Genomic DNA, 26,136 nt, shown 5'->3' with positions numbered 1-26,136 from the left:
TCTGTCTATCCTTCCCTACAGTCTCACTACACACTGCTTCAACTTGTATATCAACTGTCCATTCTAAGCCCTATCACAATGGTCCCCTTCCCCGTGCCAAATTAGCTTAAACCTTCCCGAACAAATCTGCTTGCAACTATATTGGTCCACTTCAGGTTCAGGTGTAACCTCAATGAAGAGTATCAGCCCAAAACATTGACTCTTTGCTCCTTTCCATAGATGCTGTCTGGCCTGTTGAGTTCCTCCAGCATCTTGTGTGTGTTGATTGGATTTCCATCATTTGCAGGTTTTCTTGTGTCGGGGTAACATGTCCCTTGTGTACAGGACATACCTTCCCCAGAACAGATCCCTGTGATCCAGAAAGCTGGAACCCTGCCCCTGCACTAGTTCCTCAACCGTGCATTAATCTGCCAGATCATCCGATAGCAATGCTGGAACAGCTCAGCAGATCAGACCATATCTATAGAGAGGAAGAAAGAGCCGATCTTTTGGGCTGAGATCCTTCACCAGGACTGGGAAGGAAAGGGGAAGAAGAAGGTGGGGAGAGTGGATGAAGTGAAAACAGAAAACACAGAACACAACAGACAATAAAACAATAACAACAACACAAACCCCTTTCCTCGCACAAAGACAGTTCTCCAGCCCCAAGACCGGCCATCTCCGGTTTTGATGGAATTGATTCATTCATTGTGTAGTGTGATCTCCTAAGGGGTTATTCCCTTAGTGGAGAATATCTGTGTGTGACTTTGTTTAACATGGGGATGATAATGCACAGGGAGCCACCGCAAAGTCCTTGACAGATCAGAGTCCAGTGACATGGAATGAGATGATAGGGGATTCTTCAGTGCTGCAGCCTTTCTCCATCCTCACTGCCATTTCGATGTGTCCAGTATACAGCCATTGGGCTTCAACCTTTGGACTATCGATCAACCTTTAAGCTCTGGTATCGATCTTTAGACTAGCCGATGATGGGATCCTGAACTTCAGGAATGCTGGCAGACTAGTGTTCGTGCTTCTTCATGTCTCCTGCTCGCTCAGACCTCTGGTCACTGGCTTTAGAGCATGGACTGGAGGCCTGGACAGTGGATCACCTGTCCACTTCACTGGACCTCTAACTCCCCACATCCCCATCCCTAAACTCTAATCTGACCTCTAATTCCCAACATCCTTGTTCCTAAACTCTAAACTGACCTCTAACACCTTCACCACCCTTGTCCCTAAAACCCAATATGACCTGCAATTCCCCCACATCCCCATCCCTAAACCCTAATCTGACCTCTAACTCCTCCACGTCACTGTCCCTAAACCCTAATCTGAGCTCTAACTCCTCCACATCTCTGTCCCTAAACCCTAATCTGACCTCTAACTCCTCCACATCACTGTCCCTAAACCCTAATCTGACCTCTAACTCCCACATCCCCATCCCTAAACCCTAATCTGACCTCTAACTCCTCCACATCCCCATCCCTAAACCCTAATCTGACCTCTAACTCCTCCACATCACTGTCCCTAAACCCTAATCTGACCTCTAACTCCCCACATCCCCATCCCTAAACCCTAATCTGACCTCTAACTCCTCCACATCCCCGTCCCTAAACCCTAATCTGACCTCTAACTCCTCCACATCCCCGTCCCTAAACCCTAATCTGACCTCTAACTCCTCCACATCACTGTCCCTAAACCCTAATCTGACCTCTAACTCCTCCACATCACTGTCCCTAAACCCTAATCTGACCTCTAACTCCCCACATCCCCATCCCTAAACCCTAATCTGACCTCTAACTCCTCCACATCACTGTCCCTAAACCCTAATCTGACCTCTAACTCCCCACATCCCCATCCCTAAACCCTAATCTGACCTCTAACTCCTCCACATCCCCGTCCCTAAACCCTAATCTGACCTCTAACTCCTCCACATCACTGTCCCTAAACCCTAATCTGAGCTCTAACTCCTCCACATCTCTGTCCCTAAACCCTAATCTGACCTCTAACTCCCCACATCCCCATCCCTAAACCCTAATCTGACCTCTAACTCCCCACATCACTGTCCCTAAACCCTAATCTGACCTCTAACTCCCCACATCCCCGTCCCTAAACCCTAATCTGACCTCTAACTCCTCCACATCCCCATCCCTAAACCCTAATCTGACCTCTAACTCCTCCACATCCCCATCCCTAAACCCTAATCTGACCTCTAACTCCTCCACATCCCGTCCCTAAACCCTAATCTGACCTCGAATTCCCCGCATCCTTGTTCCTAAACTCTAATTGAACCTCTAACTCCTTCACATCCCTGTCCCTAAATCCCAATCTGACCTCTAACTCCCCACATCCCCATCCCTAAACCCTAATCTGACCTCTAACTCCTCCACATCCCCATCCCTAAACCCTAATCTGACCTCTAACTCCTCCACATCCCCATCCCTAAACCCTAATCTGACCTCTAACTCCTCCACATCCCCGTCCCTAAACCCTAATCTGACCTCTAATTCCTCCACATCCTTGTTCCTAAACTCTAATTGGACCTCTAACTCCTTCACATCCTTGTCCCTAAATCCCAATCTGGCATCTGACTCTCCACATCCTTGTGGTTAGCATAACGTTCTTACAACACCGGCGACCTCAGTTCAGTCTCTGCCGTTGTCTATAAGGAGTTTGTACGTTCACCACATGACCATGTGGGTTTTCTCCGGGTGCTCTGGTTCCACGCCAATTCCCAAAGAGATACGGGTTAGTAGGTTAATTGGTCACATGGGCATAGTCGGCCAATGCAGACTCATTAGGCCAGAAGGGAATGTTACTGTACTGGATCTCTAAATAAGATAAAAATTGAATAGACTATAAACAATTTAGGCTGTTGAAATTCTAAGAGTAACACCTGTGTAGTGCTGGTCTGATCTCATGTGACGGGTTGCCACACTCTTGATGTGAAAAATCTCATTCCAGAATACTACACTAGGTGCTAGTGGGCCATCAGAAGCTCCAGGTATCAGAAGGGGGCAGTGAATAGAAAGCACACACTTCTGGAGGTAAGTTTGTTTATAAAAATAGCAATATATACAATATTTACATGAGTAAGAACAATTCAAAGTTCCAATTTTCTGTTTAGGTTCCAAATCTCAGCTATCAAATGAAAACCAAATCCTTTTTAGTTAGAATCAGAGAGATTTATTAAAATAACTTAATCACTCCAAATTCTCTAACTACTTATATCTAGTGTTATTCTCTGTTTAAAGGTTTACAGACTAACATTTGCTTTTTCATTTATCCCTAGTTAGTTAGGAAACTAATTGAATTCCTATTTTTCTAGTATTATGGTTAACCTCAGTTTCAGATTCAGGTCAGTAGGTCTACAAATTCAATTCAACATCCCCCAAATATATATATATATATATATATATATATATATATACATAATCATAGGTATATATATATATATAGAGAGAGAGAGAGAGAGAGAGAGAGAGAGAGAGAGAGAGAGAGAGAGAGAGAGAGAGAGAGAGAGAGAGAGAGTGAGAGAGAGTGTAAAAGCAAAAGAGAGGGCATACAACAAAGCAAAAATTAGTGGGAAGGTAGAGGATTGGGAATGTTTTAAAAACCTACAGAGAGCAACTAAAAGAATCATTAGGAGGGAAACGGTGAAATATGAAAGCAAGCTAGCAAACAATATCAAAGTGGATAGTAAAAATATTTTTCAAGTATATTAAAAATAAAAGAGAAACGAGAGTGGATATAGGAACACTAGAAAATGAGGCAGGATAAATAATAAGAGGGGACAAGGAGATGGCTGCTGAGCTAAATGAGTATCTTGCGTTGATCTTCACTGAGGAAGACACTAGCAGCGTTCCAGATGTTGTAGTGCATGAAGGAAGAGAAGTGGATGCAGCTACTGTTACAAGAGAGAAGGTGCTCAAAAAGACGAAAGACCTAAGGGTACATAAGTCACCTGGACCAGATGGACTACACCTCAGAGTTCTGAAAGAGGTAGCGTTAGAAGTTGTGGTGGCATTAGAAGTGATCTTTCAAAATTCATTGGACACTGGCATGGTGCCACAGGACTGGAAAACTGCACTCCACTCTTTAAGTGTAACGCTCAGCTATATCGGCTCGTACGCATCTAGGGGAGACCCCGTCCCCCGCCCAATCTTGTCTCATCTCAGTTGCTTTGCAATGCCACCTGATACGGCCTCAAACAACAATCATCAGCCAGCACACACTGTACATTTTACAAATTACACTTTACAAATCTTACTTGGACCATGAAATTAATAAAGATACAATAAATACAAAAAGGAATGAATGGAAACAAAAAAAGGCACCAGACTTATCAACGTTCAGTTTCTTCGTGCACACACAGTCGGAGCTTCCCCTGCGATCCGCTCCGACCCCACGACTCGAGGCTCGGGACCACCCGAAGTGATCGACCAGAGCAGTCCCAGCACGTGTGTCTTCCTCTCGATCTCCCCTCCAACCCCCCCCAAAAGACAGCGCAACACTAGCTTACAAACCCACAAGAAAGAATAACATCCATCCCAATTGGTTAACAAATGAATACAATTCTCATTATCAGTAATTATAACCCAAACAAGTTACGAGAGAAAGCACTGTCTCACTAGTTAACATAACAAAGAAGCCATTCTGATTAACATACACAGTAACATAAAGAAGAAACCCCTTACATAAGAAAGGAGGGAGGTAGCAGAAAGGAAATTATAGACCAGTTAGTCTGAACTCAGTGATTGGGAAGATGTTAGAGTCAATTGTTAAGGACGAGGTGATGGAGTACATGGTAAAACAAGACAAGATAGGACAAAGTCAGTATGGTTTCCTTCAAGGAAAGTCCTGCCTGACGAGCCTGTTGGAATTCTTTGAGGAGATTAAAGGAGGATAGATAAATATTTGGACTTTCATAAGACCTTTGACAAGGTGCCACACATGAGGCTGCTTACCAAGTTAAGAGCCCATGGTATTACAGGAAAGTTACTAACATAGTTAGAGCATTGGCTGGTTGGTAGGATGCAGTGAGTGGGAATAAAAGGATCCTTTTCTAGTTGGCTGCCAGTGACTAGTGGTGTTCTGCAGGCATCGGTGTAGGGTCACTTCTTTTTATGCTACATATAAATAATTTAGATGATGAAATAGATGGCTTTGTTGCTAAGTTTGCAGATGATATGAAGATTGGTGGAGGGGCAGGTAGTGTTGAGGGAACAGGTAGGCTGCAGAAGGACTTAGACAGATTAGGAGAATGAGCAAGAAAGTGACAAATGAAATACACTGTTGGAAAATGCACGGTCATGCACTTTGGTAGTAGAAATAAATGTGCAGACTATTTTCTAAGTGGAGAGAAAATCCAGGAATCTGAGATGCAGAGGGTGCCGAACACCCGGTCCTTGTGCAGAACACCCTGAAGGTTAACTTGCAGGTACAGTCGGTGGTGAGGAAGCCAAATGCTATGCTTGCATTCATTTCAAGAGGTCTAGAATACAAGAACAAGGATGTGATGCTGAGGCTGAAACCTTTCAAATATTGACAGGCCTAGACAGAGTACATGTGGAAAGGATGTTCCTCATGGTGGAGAATTCTAGGAAAAGAGGGCACAGTCTCAGGTCCATTTAAATCAGAATGCAGACATTTTTCTTTAGCCTGAGGGTGGTGAATTTGTGGAATTTATTACCATAGGCAACTGTGAAGGCCAGGTCATTGGGACTATTTAAGGCAGAGATTGATAGATTCTTGATTGAACAAGGCATCAAAGGTTACAGGGAGAAGGCTGGGGAGTGACCCACGACTGTGCTGCAACACACAGCTCGAACCACATCATCAAGTTCGCCAATGACACAACCGTGGTGGATCTCATCAGCAAGAATGACGAGTCAGCATACAGAGAGGAGGTGCAGCGGCCAATGGACTGGTGCAGAGCCAACAACCTGTCTCTTAATGTGAACAAAACAAAAGAGATGGTTGTTGACTTCAGGAGGGCACGGAGTGACCTCTCCTTGCTGAACATCGATAGCTCCTCGGTAGAGATCGTTAATAGCAACAAATTTTTTGGTGTTCACCTGACGGAGAATCTCACCTGGTCCCTCAACACCAGCTCCAAAGCAAAGAAAGACCAGCAGCGTCTCTACTTTCTATGAAGGCTGAGGAAAGTCCATCTCCCATCCCCCCATCCTCATCACATTCTACAGGGGTTGTATTGAGAGCATCCTGAGCAGCTGCATCACTGCCTGGTTCGGAAATTGCACCATCTCGGATCGCAAGACCCTGCAGTGGATAGTGTGGTCAGCTGAGATCATCAGGGTCTCTCTTCCCGCCATCACAGACATTTACACTACAAGCTGCATCCGCAAAGCAAATGGCATTATGAAGGACACCACGCACCCCTCATACAATCTCTTCTCCCTCCTGCCATCTGGGAAAAGGCTCCGAAGGATTCGGGCTCTCACGACCAGACTATGTAACAGTTTCTTCCCCCAAGCTATCAGACTCCTCAATACCCGAAGCCTGGACTGACATCTTGCCCTATCGTCCTGTTTATTATTTATTGTAATGCCTGCACTGTTTTTGTGCACTTTACGCAGTCCTGTGTAGGTCTGTAGCTGTGTGTTTAATTTAATTCACAAAGCCTTACTACTCTGCCTCGGACTACTCCTTCAGACCACTACTTCCTTTGCACCTCAAATTGAAACTTATCAGGTAACACAAGCTGGTAAATTGTTTTATCTCCATTTATTTTTTTCCTGTAGAGAATTCCGTCTTTTAGTTCTGGACGATCCCATTCTCTGAGAAGGTAGGGTAGTCTGGGGGTGGCGTTTCTCACTGAAGGGGATGGTTTTTCTCCTGTTTCCATCCACTGATAACTTCCCTAGTACAAGGATCTGTTAACTGGGAGTCTAATCTTAGTATCAGAGAGATGAGAAATGACCAGTAATCCCCCAGACTGATCTTCTTGTGTGCAACTTTTATGGTATAGCACTCGAATACATCATTAGGGATGCAATGGTGACGTCTGCAGCAGGTTCTGTCTGTTGGATAAGATAACTCTCTCATAGAGCTTCCACGTTTGTAATAACTTCACCTATATCACCCGAGTTCACCAGATGGCTTTTAGTGAACTTCGGGATGCAGTCCCACTCTCTCTGGGACGAGCGATCATCTGATAGTCCTCCATTTTGTGGCCGGCATCTTGTTCTGCTTCCTGGATCTAAATTGCACTTAGGATTATCAGTTGACAGAGCAGCTAGCCATCTGTAACCTACTGCATCCAGTCTAGCAGTGAAAAGCATATAATTCAGGGTGTTACTGTCTGTTACTGCAATAAATGAACTATCATAAAGATAATCATGAAATTTTTCACTGACCGCCCATTTTAGGGCTAGGAACTCTAATTTATGTACAGGATATCTTGATTCACTATGGGAGAGTCCCCTACTGGCATAGGCAATGACCCTAAGGTGTTCTTGATAGAATCTGAATCAGTTTTATCATCACCAGCATGTGTTGTGAAAGTTGTCTTTGCAGCTGCAGTACAATGCAAAACAAAATAATAATAAATACATGAATAAATTACAGTATACATATATCGAATAGATTAAAAATCATGCAAAAAAACAGAAATACTGTATGTTTTAAAAAGTGAGGTAATTTCCAAGGGTTCAATGTCCATTTTGGAATCGGATGGCAGAGGGGAAGAAGCTGTTCCTGAATTGCTGAGTGTGTGCCTTCAGGCTTCTGTATCTCCTTCCTGATGGTAACAGTGAGAAAAGGACATGCCCTGGGTGTTGGAGGTCCTTAATAATGGACACTGCCTTTCTGAGACACTGCTCCCTGAAGATGTCCTGGGCAGCTACTTTTGGTCCTGTGCAGTAGCTTCCCCCATACCAGAGTGATAGAGCCTGACAGAATGCTCTCCACGGTACATCTATAGATGTTTTTGAGTGTATTTGTTGACATACCAAATCTCTTCAAACTCCTAATGTAGTATACCTGCTGTCTTGCCTTCTTTATAGCTGCATCAATATTTTGGGACCAGGTTAGATCCTCAGAGATCTTGACACCCAGGTGTGGTGATATCACATGCAATGATGTGCCAGTACGTGATTGGGCAGAGCACTGAGATGCGCAGGATTGCTAGAATGTTCCAGCACGTGGCAGGGTTAAGACATGTTTGTTTATTACTGTAAATAAAAGTTCTCTAGCTCTTCCAGAATATGATTCTTCACTGTTAACCCATGGTACGTTTAAACAGAAGTAACATAACACCAGGAACTTGACCCTGCTCACTCTCTCCACTTCTGATCATGGGGAGAATGTACAGACTCCTTATAGACAGTGATGGGATTTGAATCCTTACCACTGATTGCTGGAGCTGTAAATCTTTGCGCTAACTGTTGTGTTACGGTACAGTACGACCTGAGCAATAATAGAATCAAAGAATCACGGAGAAATACAGAACAGATGGAGACTTTTCAGCTCAACCAGCTGATGCTGACCATGGTGCTCACACAGATGGTTCCAAGAATGCAATCACTTCCTCTGGAACCTCTTCCATACACTCACTATCCTTTGCATGGAAAAGTTGACCTTGAGGTGGATCTTATATCGTTTAAATTTATTTACATTTTTATTCAAATCTTTGTTTTCCCCCTTAAGCTTGAAAAGGGACAGAACTTTAGAATTATGAAAGAGGGAGAAAATAGAATGAGAGAATCTTGTGGGAAATATTGACTATCAGGAGAATGAAACCAGCTGCTGGAGGAACAATATGCAGACTGGCTGACTGGAGGGGAGGCTACACTAGATCTGGTACTAGGCATCTGGTACTAGTCAGGGGTCAGATCTATCAGTGTGTGAGCATTTCAGAGAGGGTGACCACAATTCCATAACCCTTCCCATAGCCTTGGAGAGGCATATGAGCAGACTGAATGGGCAAGTATTTAATTGGGGGAGAGCCAATTCTGGAGTTCTTCTGCAGGAACTTGGGAGCATAAATTGGAAGTTGATGTACTCAGGGAAATGCACATTGGAAATGTGGAGGTTGTTACGGAAACTCTTGCACGGGGCTCTGGATAGATTTGTCCCATTGAGGCAGGGAAAGGATGATAGGGTAAAGGAACCAGGGTTGACAAGAGATGTGGAACATCTAGTCGAGAGGGAGAAAGAAGCTCTCTGAAGATTTAGGAAGGAAATACCCTGCTTGGAGCAAAGAGTTTAAGAGTATGGAAATCATTTTGCAGATATGTAAAACTTGGGTTGGGCCACATTCGGAGCATTATAGGGAAAATGTGGAGGCTTTGGAGAGGGTGCAGAACAGGGTCTCCATGTTCTCCATGTCTCAGAGAGTCTGAGTCATTAGGATAAGATGGACAGACTAGCATTGATTTCTCTGGGGCATCTGAGACTGATTTTATAAAATAGTGAGAGGAATAGATGGACAATCAGAATCTTTACCTCAGGGTAGAAATGTCAAACCACACGAGCCCTGGTGAGACCACACCTGGAGTATTGTGTACAGTTTTGGTCTCCAGGTTTAAGGAAGGACATCCTGGCTGTAGAGGAAGTGCAGCGTAGATTCACGAGGTTAATTCCTGGGATGTCTGGACTGTCTTACGCAGAGAGGTTAGAGAGACTGGGCTTGTACACGCTGGAATTAAGGAGATTGAGAGGGGATCTGATTGAAACATATAAGATTATTAAGGGATTGGACAAGATAGAGGCAGGAAATATGGTCCAGATGCTGGGAGAGTCCAGTACCAGAGGGCATGGTTTGAGAATAAGGGGTAGGTCATTTAGGACAGAGTTAAGGAAAAACTTCTTCTCCCAGAGAGTTGTGGGGGTCTGGAATGCACTGCCTCGGAAGGTAGTGGAGGCCAATTCTCTGGATGCTTTCAAGAAGGAGCTAGATAGGTATCTTATGGATAGGGGAATCAAGAGATATGGGGACAAGGCAGGAACCGGGTATTGATAGTAGATGATCAGCCATGATCTCAAAATGGCGGTGCAGGCTTGAAGGGCCGAATGGTCTACTTCTGCACCTATTGTCTATTGTCTATTGTCAAATATCAGAGGGCAGAGACTTAAAGTGAGGAGGGGTATGTTTAATGGGGACGAGCAAGGCAAGTCTTTTTAAACACAGAGAGTGGTGGGTGTCTGGAACAGGCTGACAGAGGTGGGAGTGGATAGTGGTATTCAAGAGGCTGATGAACAGGTTGGAGGAATGTGGATCATATACAGATTGATTTGGCATTGTGGTCAGCACGGACATTATGGGTCGAAGGGCCTGTCACTGTTCTGTACAGTTCTATGTTCTGATGGAATTTTAGGTCCATCTGAAGGGAAAGTGTGGAGATTGAGTAGAGGTCTCAGTACTTGGACGATAAGTGGTTGGAGACTGCAACACCAAGGTTCACGAATGTAGATAGATGTGCGGCTCGAACCGGAGTCTGTATACTTCCTGTACCCTTTAAACCCCTGGGGTTCACTTGACATTGTATTGTATGTCTGAGTAACATGTAAAGACAGTGAAATAAAAGTGTGTTTGTGTATTTCCTAGGGAGTTCTCATCCGTGATCCTGACCACAGTTTACATACCACCAGCGGCTGAATATAGCCAAACACTCGCAGTACTGGATGATGCTGTGTCCAACCAAGATACAGTCCATCCTAGTCGGAAACTTCAACCCAGCTTGTTTGAAGCAGCTCCTGTCCAATTATCATCAGCATATAACCTGTAGCACCAATGGTCCCAACACACTAGACCACCACTATACTACGATAAGAAGAGCCTATTGTTATGTACCCTTAGGGTTCATTTTTTCTGTGGACTGTCACTTTAAAGTGCTGAGAGAATGAGACTGACTCTTGGACACTTGGATTTCTGCTGACTGCAGAGTTGCTTGGTTACCATGGTGGAAAGAGGTGGAGTTACTTGATGGACAATGAATGTTATGGTTTCTCTGCAGCTTGTTTACTTTTTACAAGGACAACCACACACACACAGTTAGAGTCAAGATGGATTTGGTCAATGGAAGACACCAGTGAGTCTGTCGCTGGTTTAAACTTTCAGTAGCACAGAAGGGGTGAGTTGAGATCGATCCAGAGTATTGATAAATGACTTTCACAAGTTTCTGCAACTAGAAGAAGTTTGCAGAGAAGAGAAGAGAGGAGAGGAAGGTTTGAAACAGAAGAAACCTAGTGACAAAGAGATCACTATTTGGACTCTCTCTCTAAGTAGCCCGTGAGGGTGAGTTTGATTCCATTCGAATACGAAAGTGTGACTGTCACTTAGTTAATCCACAGGAGTGGGCTTGTGCGTACCACGTGTGTGTTTACCCTTTTGTCTGGGTGTGGTAGTTCACTGAAGAAAGGCACCCCTGTGGCAAATCACTGTTGGAGTTATTTCATATGTCGTGGAACTGGATAAGTGGCTATCACGTTGTGTGTGATTGGGGTAACCTTGTGGAATCTACCGGTGTGTCGACCCTTGCCTGGGTGTTGGTTCTCTTGAAGATGGTCCCCCTTTGTGATAAGCTACTGTTGGTGATAATCCATACGTGGATTCTGTTTGAGTATCCTGTGGCCACCACTTTGAGATGACCCGTAGCTGAATTCAGGTGTGGTACCACTTATGTTGAAAGGATATTCATTGAAGATCACTGTTGGTGATACTTCGTGTGTGGAGTGGAACAACTTCGGAGATAAAACCTACTGCTATTGTTATTTAGTATTGCTGTCGTGGAATCTGTGGAATATTGACGTAATTGCCTTCTCACAACATTTGCCTTTGGATTACAAACATCTTGCATAAATTAACCTGTGCATTTGAACTGAACTGGACTTTTCTTACATACCATCATAAGACTGTATCACTTACCACCTACACTTGAAGAAGTTTGGGAATGTATATATTTACACCTATATATGCATAACACCATTAGCTCTTGGTTTACCTGGTTTAAGTTACTGTATTACGTAGTTACTAATAAAATTGTGTTTTGTTAACAGCAAAACCAGACTCCAGGTGTGTTCTATTGCTGCTGATACAGGGTTGCGTGTAGATATTAATTTTTTTGCTGTTCTTGGGGGAATGTGTCATGGAGCCTGGGGTTTGCTGTTTCATGTCGGGAAACACCTAGCCCCCAATTTTTAAAATAGCTCCAAACAATTTGTTCAGATCCCGGACAAGTCCCCAATTTAACATTGTTCAGGAAGAGCAAGAGAGACCACGAAGGGAATTTTGATGGAAGATTTGCATAAAGATGATGGTATGAATACATAATAAATATACTTGACTCCTGTTTCTTTGAAGGAAGAAAAGGATTGGATTTATGAGGTACATTCAGATTTTGACAAAATTTATAAGAGACAATTCTAAAAATATGGCTGATTATATTATTGATTTTGAACAAAAGTACAGTCGCATACGTAAATACAAAATGGGACTTCCTGATGCTATATTAGCTCCAAAGTGTCCAGTCATAAAGGACAGACAAGTAGTGTTAACTACACACACAGAACCTACATTTGCCTCTATGAAATCCGCATTGAAGACGATTTTTAGAGAAAAAACCACTACGACAACAGTGGGAATTAATTTGAGTACTTCACTGAGCAGAAACAGGAGGAGAGCAAGCGTAGGTCCCAGAGGGACCAGACAAGGGTACCACTGCCTGGAACAAATCCAATAAACAAGTACAGTAGGAGATCGAAATGTACAGTATGTCAAAGTATTTACCACTAGGCAAGAAACTGCAATAAACCAAACATGTTAGGCTAACTGAAGAAACTAACAAATTTGAAGATGTAGAAGAGTGCCAAATCACATTGTTTGTGAAGGAATCACTTACTAATGCAGAGACATCTGAGGCAGCGATTTTGATGATGGAATCTCTAGGATTTGCTGTTATTGACATAGCATGCACATGCGGGGTGTGGAGAAAAATGGCTTGAAAGCTCTGTAAGTGAACTAAGCCAGAATGAAGTTCAGAAACTGGTGAACACAGATACACCTAGTAACAAAGCATTCAAATTTGGAGATGGAAAGATTTTACATTCCACCAAAAGAGTGTAAATTCCCACTGAAATAGGGCAGACAAAATGTTACATTGAAGCAGAGGTGGTAGCAGTGAATATTTCATTACTCTTGAGTAGAACTTCCCGAACGAAAGCAGGAGCAGTACTGGATGTAGAGAATGACCAAGCAACAATATTTCAACAGCCAGGTGAAAGAGTCACTGTTGTGCCTTTTTCACCACACAGCTGGTGCGTACAGACCACGTGAGGTCCTCAGTGATGTGGATGCTGAGGAATTTAAAGCTGTTCACCCTCTCAACCCCAGATCCATTGATGTCAATAGGGGTTAGCCCATCTTCATTCCTCCTGTAGTCCACAACCAGCTCCTTTGTTTTTGTGACATTGAGGGAGAGGTTGTTTTCTTGACACCACTGAGTCAGAGAGATGACTTGTAAAGGCACAGACCAATGTTGTCTGTTTCGCAGCCACGGTCATCTTTACGTTGAGGGCCTTGCTGATGAGCTTATTGAGGAAGTGAAAGGAGGAGGAATGATGCATTGCTGCCTAGCTATCAGTGTAGGCTCCCCATAGTCCATCATGGGTGCATTAGTAAGGGCTATGCAAAAATGATCAGGGATTCACTGCATGAAGCTTCTTTAAAAATGAAACAAGGATGGTGATTTCCCAGGAGAGACAGCATGTGATCCATTAGCTCTGAAGGCCTAACACCACAGAGACTGGGCAAGGTCAACAAATGTTCGGCATGCACAGACTCCAAAGGTCTGTGAAAGGTAAATTTTCAGCGACTGGTATTTATTGAGTTCAGGCGGGTGTTTAAGCAGTAGCTGTGGAGATTCTGAGTGATACTACCACAGAGATGAACTTGGTGAATCACTGGTGGTGGAAATCATTGGTGGTGATTTCTCACAGCGCGAATTGGGCCTTGGCTTGTACAAACCAACCAAAAGATTTTGCTCCAAAACTCCAGCAGTTTCAATGCGACTGCGTTGGCCAATATATACAATAACTCTGGGATCGTGCTAGAGCATCAGGGTCACCAATGTAGGTCTTTGCAAATGAAATGAAGCGAGACATTTTATGTTTAACGAAATCCATAACACATTTTATTGAACTTCAAAATGTACACACAAAAGTGTGCTAAAACTCTTTACGTAATAACGTCATCACGTCAGAGCAGCCTCTTGAAGTGAACTTCCAACTCAAGGTTGGTGGCTGTAAATGATGCGTCTCTTTCCATCGTACAACTTCATTTGAATTTAATAAATAAAATGCTCGGTCTGTTTTCTACATGTATATTTATTTTACTATTATTAAAAATGAGCTCAATTTTGTTACACTCAGAAAATACTGGAAGAATTCAAAATGTCAGGCAGCATCTACAGAGAAGAATAAACAGTCGATGTTTCAGACCGAGACCCTTCATCAGGACTGGAAAGGAAGGGGGAAGAAGCCAGAATAAGAAGCTGGAGGGAGGAGAGGAGTATAGACTGGCAGGTGACAGGTGAGACCAGGTGAGGGGAAGATGGGTGGGTGGGGGAGGGAGGGAGGGGGAGGAGTACAGACTGGCCGGTGACAGGTGAGGGGAGGATGGGTGGGTGGGGGAGGGAGGGGAAGGGTTGGGGGGAGGGGGGATGAATTGAGAAGCTGGAAGATGATAGGTGAAAAGGTAAAGTGCTGAAGGAGGAATCTGGAGATGAAAGTGGACCATGGGAGAAAGGGAGGGGAGAAGTGGGATGGGGGGCACAGAGGGAGGAGGTGGGCAGGTGAGGAAAAGAAAGAGGGTAGGAGAGGAGCCAGATTGGGGAATTGAAAAAGAGAGGAGGGGGAGAGGGGAAGAAATGACCGAATGGTAGAGAAATCGATGTTCATCTTGCAATACTAATTGATGAAATGGTTCACACTTCGTAATTCCACCAGGGACGGGTCACGGCGTTCCACATCTCCGCAGCCTGCATTCTTGCTCTGGCATCAGCAATGTAGTCGATGTTGTTTGCAGCCCTCACGCCGATACCACGGAGGTTCAGTTTCATCATGATAGACACCTTCATAGAAATGCTCTCGGGATCATCGTACCAGACCTCGTGGTACGTGTTACCAACCTGCAAATGAGCAAAAGGGAAATGCACAGATTGGGAGGGCACCAGGCTGAAACTGTTAGGTGGAGTAATTTGGGTGGCACTTTAATGCTGGAGAGAAAGGATCTGTATCACAATTCCCGTGAACAGGTTCATTTCTGCCCTCTAGTATTGTCTGTGTGGGGGTGGTATATTCTCTGCTCCCCATTTTAGGTATCATCTGCCTCTCTTTCTGGTACAAGAGGCTAAGGATCTCGTCCAATGCTGCAAGCAAAAATGGCTTCGGGCAAGAGAGGCTTTGCTGAACTCTACCCAGAAAGTGGAGACCAAGGCGAACCAAAAGAGAAGACAGGGAACTGTTTTACAGCCTGGGCAACAGATCTGGCTGTCCACTCATGATTTGCCTCTCTGAGTGGGATCTAGAAAGTTGGATCCCAAGTTCATTGAACCCTGAGGTAAGTATACCTGGTGGCTTGCACCTTGCGGCTTCCTAAGACATAAAGACTAATTCCACCTTCCTCATCTCAAAATTACAAGCTGTCTGTACCAGCCCCTTACCCCACAACCATCAGCCCCACTGCCCCCTGGGTTTGTTGATGGGGAGCAGGTCTTCATGGTGAGAAGAGTTTTGGACTTGTGCACTATTGGAGGTGTTAAGGCAATATCAAGTGGACTGGGAAGGATTTGGACCCAAGGAGAGGTGTTGAGTTCCTGAGAGAGATAACTTGGATCCTGCTCTCATCCAGGATCACCACTACCACTTTTGGGTCCAAACCATTCTCGTCAAGGATCTCGTCACAGTTACTTTAAAGAAAGGAAGAGAAAAATATAGGGACTACAGGGCAGATGTGTATCAATTGCCCGTTTTAGCGGATGTCTTACAGGGGCAGATGGAAAGACATAATCTGCTTAGAGAAAATATCTTTCATACATGGAAAGAATACTGAGCAGAGTTAGAAGTTTTTCAGTGACTTGGGGGATTGACAGGAGGCAAAGAGTGGGAATAAAGGAGGCATTTTTTGCCAGTAACTAGTGGTGTTCCACAGGAGTTGATATTGGGACCGTTACTTTTCATGTTATGTGTCAAGGATTTGGATGATGGTTTTGATAGATTTGTGGCTAGGTTTGCAGAGAAGACGAAGGAGGAGGGGCAGGTAGTTTTGAGGAAGCAGGGAGTCTGCAGAAGGACAGACAGATTGGAACATTGGGCAAAGATATATCAGATGGAATGCAGTGTTGGGAAGTGTATGATCATGCACGTTGGTAGAAGGAATAAAGGCATTAAACAGGGAGTAAATTCTGAAATCAGAGTTGCAAAAGGACTTGGGAGTCCTCATGCAGGAGTCCCTGATGGTTAACACGCAGGTTGAATCAGTGGCGAGGAAGGTCAAATGCAGTATTAGCATTCACTTCAAGAGAAAAAGAATATAAAAGTAAGGAGGTAATGATGAAGATTTATTAAGAGTCAGTCAGAATGAACTTAGACTATTATCAAAGAAAAGGTGTGCTGGCATTGGAGAGGGTCTAAAGAAGGTTCCAGAAGAATGATCCCAGGAAGAAAGGGTTAATGTATGAGGAGCATCTGATGGCTCTCGGCTTGTACTCACTTCTGTTTAGAGGAATGGGGGAATCTCTTTGAAACTATTGAATATTGGAAAGCTGAGATAGAGTGGATGGAAGAAAATGTTTCCTACAGTGGGAAGTATGAGACCAGAGGACAAAATGTCACAATTGAGGGAAATCCTCAATACTCAGAGTCTGGACTGACACCTTACTGCCCTATTGTCTTGTTTATTATTTATTGTAATGCCTGCACTGTTTTGTGCACTTTATGCAGTCCTGGGTAGGTCTGTAGTCTAGTGTAGTTTTTGTTCTGTGTTGTTTTATACATAGTTCAGTCTAGTTTTTGTACTGTGTCATGTAATACCATGGTCCTGAAAAACGTTGTCTCATTTTTACTATGTACTGTACCAGCGGTTATGGTCGAAATGACAATAAAAAGTGACTTGACTTGACTTGACTTGAAATCCCATTATAGAACATATAACATAGAACATAGAATAGTACAGCATAGTACAGGCCCTTCAGCCCACAATGTTGTGCCGACCCTCAAACCCTGCCTCCCATATAACCCCCCCCCCACCTTAAATTCCTCCATATGCCTGTCTAGTAGTCTCTTAAACTTCACTAGTGTATCTGCCTCCACCACTGACTCAGGCAGTGCATTCCATGCACCAACCACTCTCTGAGTGGAAAAACCTTCCTCTAATATCCCCCTTGAACTTCCCTCCCCTTACCTTAAAGCCATGTCCTCTTGTACTGAGCAGTGGTGTCCTGGGGAAGAGGTGCTGACTGTCCACTCTGTCTATTCCTCTTAATATCTTGTACACCTCTATCATGTCTCCTCTCATCCTCCTTCTCTCCAAAAAGTAAAGCCCTAGCTCCCTAGGGCAGAGATGAAGAGGAGTTTCTTAAACCAGAGGATGGTGAATTTGTGGAATTACTTGCCAGAGATTATGTGGTGCCAAGTCACTGGGTATATTTAAATTTAAAACAGAGGTTGATAGGCTCTTGATTAGTAAAGGTGTCAAAATTTGTGAGGTGAAGGCGGAGAATGTGTTTGAGAGGATGGAATTGTGGACCAGACGATGGGCTGAATGGTCTAATTCTGCTCCTATATCTTGCAGCCTTATGATCTATGGAAGAAAAGGTGCAGAATGTGTGTTTTGTTTAGATTTTCATTTGACAATTTAAACATTGCAATACAGTGAATGTGTCTCAAAATTGGGGTCAGTGCTTGGGGTAAAATGTTAACAAACACAAAGAAGTAAGAATGAATGGAACATTTTGTCAAACCAAGAGAGCATATCTATTTCAGTTGTCATCTCCAATCCCTCTATCTACACTTGATTCTATAAAATACTGTAAAATATCAACTAGTTCAAGACATAACACAGGGGGGAGTGTGGTAGCTGTGTGGAACGAGCTTCCAGTAGAAGTGGTAGAGGCAGGTTCGGTATTGTCATTTAAAGTAAAATTGGATAGGTATATGGACAGGAAAGGAATGGAGGGTTATGGGCTGAGTGTGGGCCAGTGGAACTAGGTGAGAGTAAGCATTCAGCACGGACTAGAAGGGCCGAGATGGCCTGTTTCCATGCTGTTATACGGTTATATGTTTCATTATACACAAACTGTTTCTTATCTCTTTTTTGTAATAATTATTTATTTCATATTCTATCTATTTCCTATTGTAATTTATAGTACATTTTATGTATTGCACTGTATGCAGTCACTGCCACAAAACAACAAGCTTCACAACATAAGTCAGTGATAATAAACCACTCTGATTCTGATTAAAATATCTGCTGGATTCCATACTTGGTTCATTCACTCCCAAATACTCAGCCGATCTCCTGCACCCAATTGCCACCAAACAAACCTGATGTTTTGTGCTTTGTGGAGTTGTTTACACAGGAATTATTCAGCCTGGGAGATTGGAGTATTGTAGGTAGAATGCTCTGATGCCCAGGTCCCCAATGTGCTCTGGTAGATCATCTTACCAAGTAGTCAAAATATGGGGCTTTCCGATCATCGTCCCAGAACCTGCCAGTGAGTGATCTCGGCAGAAGCTGCATGATTTCTTTGTATGGGATCCATCTTGCTTCAGTATAACTACACGGGACTCCTCGGGAAATCATTTCCAGTTCACACTCACCCACCTGAGAAATAAAGAGAGAGAAATAAATTGTGGATTTAAATACAGTCACTCTGATAATATGAAAGTACACAGAAAGTGTCTATGGTGAATCCATCTGAGTCATTAGATATAATATTGAAGAAAGATTATATACTGCAAAATCATCAGGAATTCAGGTGACAGAGCAGAGATATGGCACAAGGGAAAATTATCAAAGTTCAAAACTCAAACAAAATTTTCATCAAACTACAGACACATATCACAAACACGAGGAAATCTGCAGATGCTGGAAATTCAAACAACAACACACACAAAATGCTGGTGGAACACAGCAGGCCAGGCAGCATCTATAGGGAGATGCGCTGTCGACGTTTCGGGCCGAGACCCTTCGTCAGGACTAACCGAAAGGAAAGATAGTAAGAGATTTGAAAGTAGTGGGGGGAGGGGGAAATGCGAAATGATAGGAGAAGACCGGAGGGGGTGGGATGAAGCTAAGAGCTGGAAAGGTGATTGGCGAAAGTGATACAGAGCTGGAGAAGGGAAAGGATCATGGGACGGGAGGCCTCAGGAGTTTGCTATCCTGAGATTCATTTTCTTGTGGGCATGTATAGTAAGTACAGAGAAACACAACAGAATCAATGAAAGACCACTCCCAACAGGGCAAACAATCAATGTGCAAAAGACAACAAACTGTGCAAATAGAAATAAAAAAAAGTTTCTTTTAAATTTTGGAGGGACTCTCAGTTTCATTCTTCATCAGTTACTAAAATTTGAGGGATATCTATTTTTATGAATTTTTAAATCTCTTATGTACATTTTTATACAGTCACTGATTCAATTGGAAGATACTTAATTGTTACTTGCTTGTTATGTGGTCAAAAGGTGGCTTTGCTGTGTGTGTATGTACCTAATGTAGATAGCCCTGAACTTTTTAAGAGGTTATTCTCTGTGTTGCTGAATTTAACTGAATATAAGCTGATTATGGGCAGTGACTTTAACTGTTGTCTCAATCCTTTGATTGATAGGTCATCAACCAATCCATGGCTCCTTAATAAGGCTGCATCCTGTATTAATTCCTATTTACTAGAATACAGTTTGGTTGATATTTGGCGATGTCTCCATCCTAAAGATAAGGATTTTTCTTTTTTTTCCACACGTACATCATAAGTTTTCAAGAATTGATTTTTTTTGTTGGATACGTGATTGGTGCCTTTTGTTGCTGACTGTGCATATGACGCTATTGTGTTGTCGGATCATGCGCCCACGAAACTAACACTGAAGTTCCCTGATAATATGTGGAATGCATCTGAGTGGAGATTTAATGCTACACTGCTGCATGATTCAGCATTTGTAAGTTTTATTAAAGAGCAAATTTCTTTATTTTTTGAATTAAATACAACTGAGAGTATGTCAAATTTGGTTATTTGGGATGCGATGAAATCTTTTCTTAGGGGACAGATAATTTCATATTCAGTAGCTTTAAGAAGGAAAACTAAAGCAGAGCTTTTAGTGATTACTAACAGGATTAAAGAAATAGATAAAGTTTATTCAGTAACACTGAGTGAAGATCTATATAAGGAAAGGGTGAAACTTCAAACACAGCATGATCTGCTTTTGACTTTTCCCATTGAGCAGCAACTTTTGAATTCTAAAAGTCAATTTTATATACATGGAGATAAGTCCGGTAAATTGTTGGCCGCACAACTTAAAGCAATTATGGCTAGAAGGCAGATTTTGAAAATATGAAGAACTGATAGAACTGAAACGTCAGATTGTCAGGAAATTAATAAGGTATTTTTGGATTTTTACTCTAACCTTTATAAATCTGATTTTCCAGATAACACTACTTCTATGAATAGATTCCTGCAAAGATTGAATATAACCAATATTTCTATTCAAGATATGAATACATTAGATGCACCTATTAAACAAGAAGAAATAGCAAGGGATATATTCTCTTTTCAATCAGATAAAGGTCCGGAACCGGATGGATTTATGGTGGAATTTTTTAAGATGTTTACTGAAATACTTACACCTCATTTATGCCAAACTTTCACTGATTCTATATCTTCTGAGACCCTCCTGAAAACTTTCTATGAGGCATCAATTTCATTAATTCCCACAAAAAGAAAAAGATTTATCTGAATGTGCCTCTTACAAACCAATTTCCATATTAAATGTGGATTCCAAAATTCTTTCTAAGATTTTGGCTAATGAGTTTGAGAATATTTTACTAAAGATTATTTCTAAGGATCAAACTGGATTTATTATGAATAGATATTCATATTTTAATATTCAGAGATTATTGAACATTATTCATTCCTCTCCATCTAAAGAATCCAAATGTATTGTTTCCCTTAATGCAGAGAAAGCCTTTGATAGGGTTAAATGGTCCTATTTATTCAAGGTTTTAGAAAGATTTAATTTTGGTCTAGGTTTTATTTCCTGGATTAGGCTGATCTATCAAGGTCCTATGGCGGCTGTTATAACTAACAATCAAAAATCCCCTTATTTTAGGCTATACAGAGGTCAGGGTTGTCCTTTTAGTCCGCTGTTATTCAACCTGGCTTTAGAACTTTTTGCTATTGCTCTTCGGGACTCCAACAAGGTTCAAGGTATTAAGAAAGGAGATAAAGTGCATAAAGTTTCGTTGTATGAAGATGAATTGTTAGTTTATATTTCAGATCCTAAGAAACCTATTCCTGCTATGATATCTAAATTTTCTGAATTTAGTAGTTTTTCTGGATATAAATTAAATTTGCACAAAAGTGAGTTATTTCCTATTAATAACTACTTGGATCAATATGATCAAATTCCATTTAGCATTGCTAAAAATAACTTTACTTATCTTGGTATTAAAATTACCAAAATTTTAAAGACCTGTATAAATATAACTTTCTTCCATTAACTGAATACATGCAACAAGTACTTTCTAAATAGTCTTCTATGACATTATCATTAATTGGTCAAATTAATGCTATTAAAATGATAGTGTTAGCGAAGTTCTTATTTATATTCCAAGCAATCCCTTCTTAACTATCCCCTCTGGTTTAAGCCTGCTGGGTGAGGGGTAATTCTGCTCCTATGTATTACAATCTTCTTGATAATATCAGCATCTTACCCCGAGAAGGTGCTTGCAGGTGTAGTCATAACCGTACCAAGCAACGCCCATCACCAGCTTTCTGGAGTCAATGCCCAGTCTGATATAATCCAACATTCCTGAAAGGACAAATTGTATAAATTGGATCTCTGTCAGCTTTGTGAGAGGGTGAGGCTGAGGGTCTCATTGAACCTACCTGATAAAACCCGGTGATAGGGAGCACTTGACCTTGCAACACAACCATCCCGCAGGTCATTTGGAATGTTGTAGGATGCCACAAATAAAATGTCACAGGCTTTTGAAATTGCTAAAAAGTCATAACATTGTTCGTTCTTGCAGTGTGGAGACCAAGGTATGTGAAAGGAGATCTGAGAACATAAGAACAATGAGAAATCAGCCTTATATTATTATTTACACTGGGAAATAATCTCCAGCAGCCAATTCCCCACACACCAGCACTGTAACACTGGGCTTTGTATATCAGAGGTATGTTTGAAATTTTCTGTTTTTCTGATCCAGTAATAACCGGTGCAAGTTATGCCTCCATCATCACAGTCACAGTCACCATGTTCTGAGGAACTGTATTTCAGGAAAGGAACAATACTGGTACCACAAGGTGGTGTAGAGACAGAAAACCGCGTGCAGAGGAATGGGAGATGTTTCTTCCTCCAATGATTCATCCTTGTGCCTCCAAAAATGTAGCCCCTCCACTTTGACATTGAATGTGTTTTTCATTCAGTGATGCCCTTCTGCACATCACTGCTGTAACATGGTTATTTGAATTACCTCTGCCTTCCTAACAGTCTGGCCATTCTCCTCCGACCTCGCAAGGCGTTTTTGCCACAGAACTGCCATTCACTGGATGTTTTTTTTTTGTTTGTGCATCATTCTCTGTAACTCTGGAGACTGTTGTGTGTAAAAATTCCAAGAGATCAGCAGTTTCTAAGATACGCAAACCACCCCATCTGGCACCAACAATCATTCCAAGCTCAATGTCATTTAGCTCAGATTGCTTCCCTATTCTGATGTTTGGTCTGAACAACATCTGAAACTTCACCATGTCGGCATTCTTTTATGCTTTGAGTTGCTGCCCAATGATTGGCTGATTAGATATTTGCATTAATGAGCAGGTGTACAGATGTACCTAATAAAGTGGTCACCGAGTCTATGCAGTGTGTTCCCATCATGCAAAATTTGAACATTTGGCCTTTTACCTGAGATCCAGGTAGCTCTTGGTGGAAATGTGAGGCAGTTTCTTTAACAAACTCAGTGACTTCATGATACTGTTTAGACTCTTTTGCAACAATATCCAGAACCTCTAAATAAACTCCATCCATATGTCGGAATTTTACGAAGCTGGCAATGAATTGTATCCAATTTCTTCGAAAACTCTTGTCTTCAATGTCAAACATTCTTAAGCTGCCTGATAAGGGGTAAAATACAGGTCAGTTTGGACAACAGGATGTACAGAATGTTACAAGGAATTATACATTGAACATACGAACATAAGAAATAGAAGAAAGAGTAGGCCATCTGGCTCATTAAGCCTGCTCCGCCATTCAATAAGGTCATGGCTGATCTGGCCATGGACTCATCTCTGCCTACCTGCCTTTTCCCCATAACCCTTAATTCCCCTACTACACAAAAATCTATCCCACCATGTCTTAAATATATTTACTGAGGTAGCTTCCACTGCTTCATTGGGCACAGAATCCCACAGATTCACCACTCTCTGGGAAAAGCAGCTCCTCTTCATCTCCATCATAAACTACTCCTCTGAATCTTGAGGCTATGTCCCCTAGTTCTAGTCTCACCTACCAGTGGAAACAACGTTTCTGCCTCTATCTTATCTATCTCTCTCATAATTTTATGTTTCTATAAGATCTTCTCTCATTCTTTTGAATTCCAGTGAGTACAGTCCCAGCCAACTCAATCTCTCCTCGTAGTCTAACCCTCTCATCTTTGGAATCAACCTGGTGAACCTCCTCTGCACTGCCTCTAAAGCCAATATATCCGTCTTCAAGTAAAGAGACCAGAACTGCACACTGTACTCCAGGTGTGGTCTCACCAGTACCCTGTACAATTGCATCATAAACTCACTGCTCTAAAATTTAATCCCTCTAGCAATGAAGGCCAACATTCCATCTGCCTTCTTGATAGCCTGCTGTACCTGCAAACCAACTTTTTTGTGATTCATGCACAAGAACTCCCAAAATCAGTCTGCACAGCAGCATGCTGCAATTTTTGCTATTTAAATAATAACCTTTTCTTACATTTTCCCTTCCAAAGTCCTTGCCCTCACATTCACCAACATTGTACTCTATCTGCCAGACCCTGGCCCACTTACTTACCCTATCCATATCTCTCTGAAGACCATAAGACATAGGAGCAGAATTAGGCCATCTGGCCCATCGAGTTTGTTCCGCCATTCAATCATGGCTGTTCCTTTTTTATCCCCTCCTCAACCCCAGTTCCCAGCCTTCTCCCCGTAACTTTTGATCCCATGTCCAATCAAGAACCTATCAATCTCTGCCTTAAATACTCTCATTGACCTGGCCTCCACAGCTGCACGTGGCAACAAATTCCACAAATTCACCACCATCTGCCTCCACAGCTACTTCCTTCAGAAAATGAGGGTGCATTCCATCTGGTCTGGGAGATTTCTCTGCCCTTAGATTATTCAGCTTCCTGAGTACTTTCTCTGTCGTAATTGTGACTGTGCACACTTCTCTTCCCTGACACCACTGAGTGTCCAGTATACTGCTGATGTCTTCTTCAGTGAAGACTGATGCAAAATACTTGTTCAGTTCCCCTGTCATCTCCTTATTTCCCATTACAATTTCTCCAGCATCATTTTCTATCAGTCCTATATCTACTCACACCTGTCTTTTACTCTTTATATACTTGAAAAAGCTTTTAGTATCATCTTTGATATTATTTGCTAGCTTCCTTTCATAGTTCATCTTTTCCCTCTTAATGACCTTTTTAGTTTCCTTTTGTAAGCTTTTAAAAACTTCCCAATCCTCTGTCTTCCCACTAATTTTTGCTTCCTTGTATGCCCTCTCCTTTGCTTTTACTTTGGCTTTGACTTCGCTTGCCGGCCACGGTTGAATCCTTTTTCCATTTGAAAATTTCTTCTTCTTTGGAATATATCTGTCTTGCACCCTCCTCACTTCTCGCATAAACTCCAGCCACTGCTGCTCTGCCGTCCTTCCCGCTAGTGTCCCTTTCCAGTCAACCTTGGCCAGTTCTTCTCTCATGCCACTGTAATTTCCTTTACTCCATTGAAATACTGACACATTGGATTTTGGCTTCTCTTTCTCAAATTTCACAGTGAACTCAATCATGCTGTGATCACTGTCTCCTAAGGGTTCCTTCACCTCAATCTCTCTAATCACGTCTGGTTCATTACACAATACCCAGTCCAGTATAACCGATCCCCTAGTGGGCTCAACAACAAGTTGTTCTAAAAAGCCATCTCGTAGACATTCTACAAATTCTCTCTCTTGAGATTCAGTGCTGACCTGATTTTCCCAATCCACTCACATGTTAAAATCCCCCACAATTATCATAACACTGCCCTTCTGGCAAGCCTTTTCTATTTCCTGTTGTAATTTGTAGTCCACATCACTGCAGCTTTTAGGAGGCCTGTATATAACTGCCATCAGGGTCCTTTTACCCCTGCGATTTCTTAGCTTAACCCATAAAGATTCTGCACCTTCCGATCCTATGTCACCTCTAATGATTTAATATAATTTCTTACAATTAAAGCCACGCCACCCCCTCTGCCTACCTACCTATCCTTCCAATACACTGTGTATCCTTGGATGTTCAGCTCCCAGAGACATGCATCCTTTAGCCACATCTCAGTGATGGCCACAATATCATACCTGCCAATCTGTAGCTGTATGACAAGATCACTCACCTTATTCCTTATGCTGCATGCATTTGAGTATAACACCTTAAGTCCAGTATTTGGTACTTTTTGCTTTGATTAAACTGCAACTCATCCCAATGGCTGAAAATTTGCCCCATCACCTACCTGTCCTTCCTGACATCTTTACTGCTCACTGTCTTAGCTTTATTTCTGTTTTCCCCCTCCTCCACTGTATCATTCTGGTCCCCATCCCCCCTGCCAAATTAGTTTAAACCCTCCCTAACAGGTCTATTAAACCTACCCGCCAGGATATTGGTCCCCTTCGGGTTCAGGTGTAACCTGTCCTTTTCAAACA

General features: G+C 42.4%; 1 protein-coding gene across 1 annotated transcript; it reads right to left on the bottom strand.

The window, feature by feature from the left end:
• Nucleotides 1-14,927: 14,927 nt before the first annotated feature.
• Nucleotides 14,928-23,316, bottom strand: LOC140737424 (di-N-acetylchitobiase-like). The gene is made up of 5 exons (XM_073063910.1): nt 23,119-23,316; nt 22,101-22,272; nt 21,926-22,023; nt 18,668-18,826; nt 14,928-15,131 (listed from the first exon to the last, which is right to left on the bottom strand). The coding sequence occupies exons 1-5, from the start codon at nt 23,314-23,316 to the stop codon at nt 14,928-14,930; spliced, it is 831 nt and encodes a 276-aa protein (XP_072920011.1).
• Nucleotides 23,317-26,136: the final 2,820 nt, after the last annotated feature.

Source organism: Hemitrygon akajei, chromosome 12, assembly GCF_048418815.1.
Source record: "Hemitrygon akajei chromosome 12, sHemAka1.3, whole genome shotgun sequence".
Lineage (NCBI taxonomy): Eukaryota > Metazoa > Chordata > Chondrichthyes > Myliobatiformes > Dasyatidae > Hemitrygon > Hemitrygon akajei.
This window is presented reverse-complemented; position numbering and strand designations above follow the sequence as displayed.

Bases quoted from the DNA above. Each gene is read 5' to 3' on its own strand.
- LOC140737424 (XM_073063910.1), bottom strand. From the start codon at position 23,316: ATGTTTGACATTGAAGACAAGAGTTTTCGAAGAAATTGGATACAATTC. The intron at 22,024-22,100 runs GTAGGTTCAATG...TTGTCCTTTCAG, and splicing joins CTATCACCGGGTTTTATCAG to GAATGTTGGATTATATCAGA. The intron at 15,132-18,667 runs GTAAGATGATCT...GCTCATTTGCAG, and splicing joins CCCCATATTTTGACTACTTG to GTTGGTAACACGTACCACGA.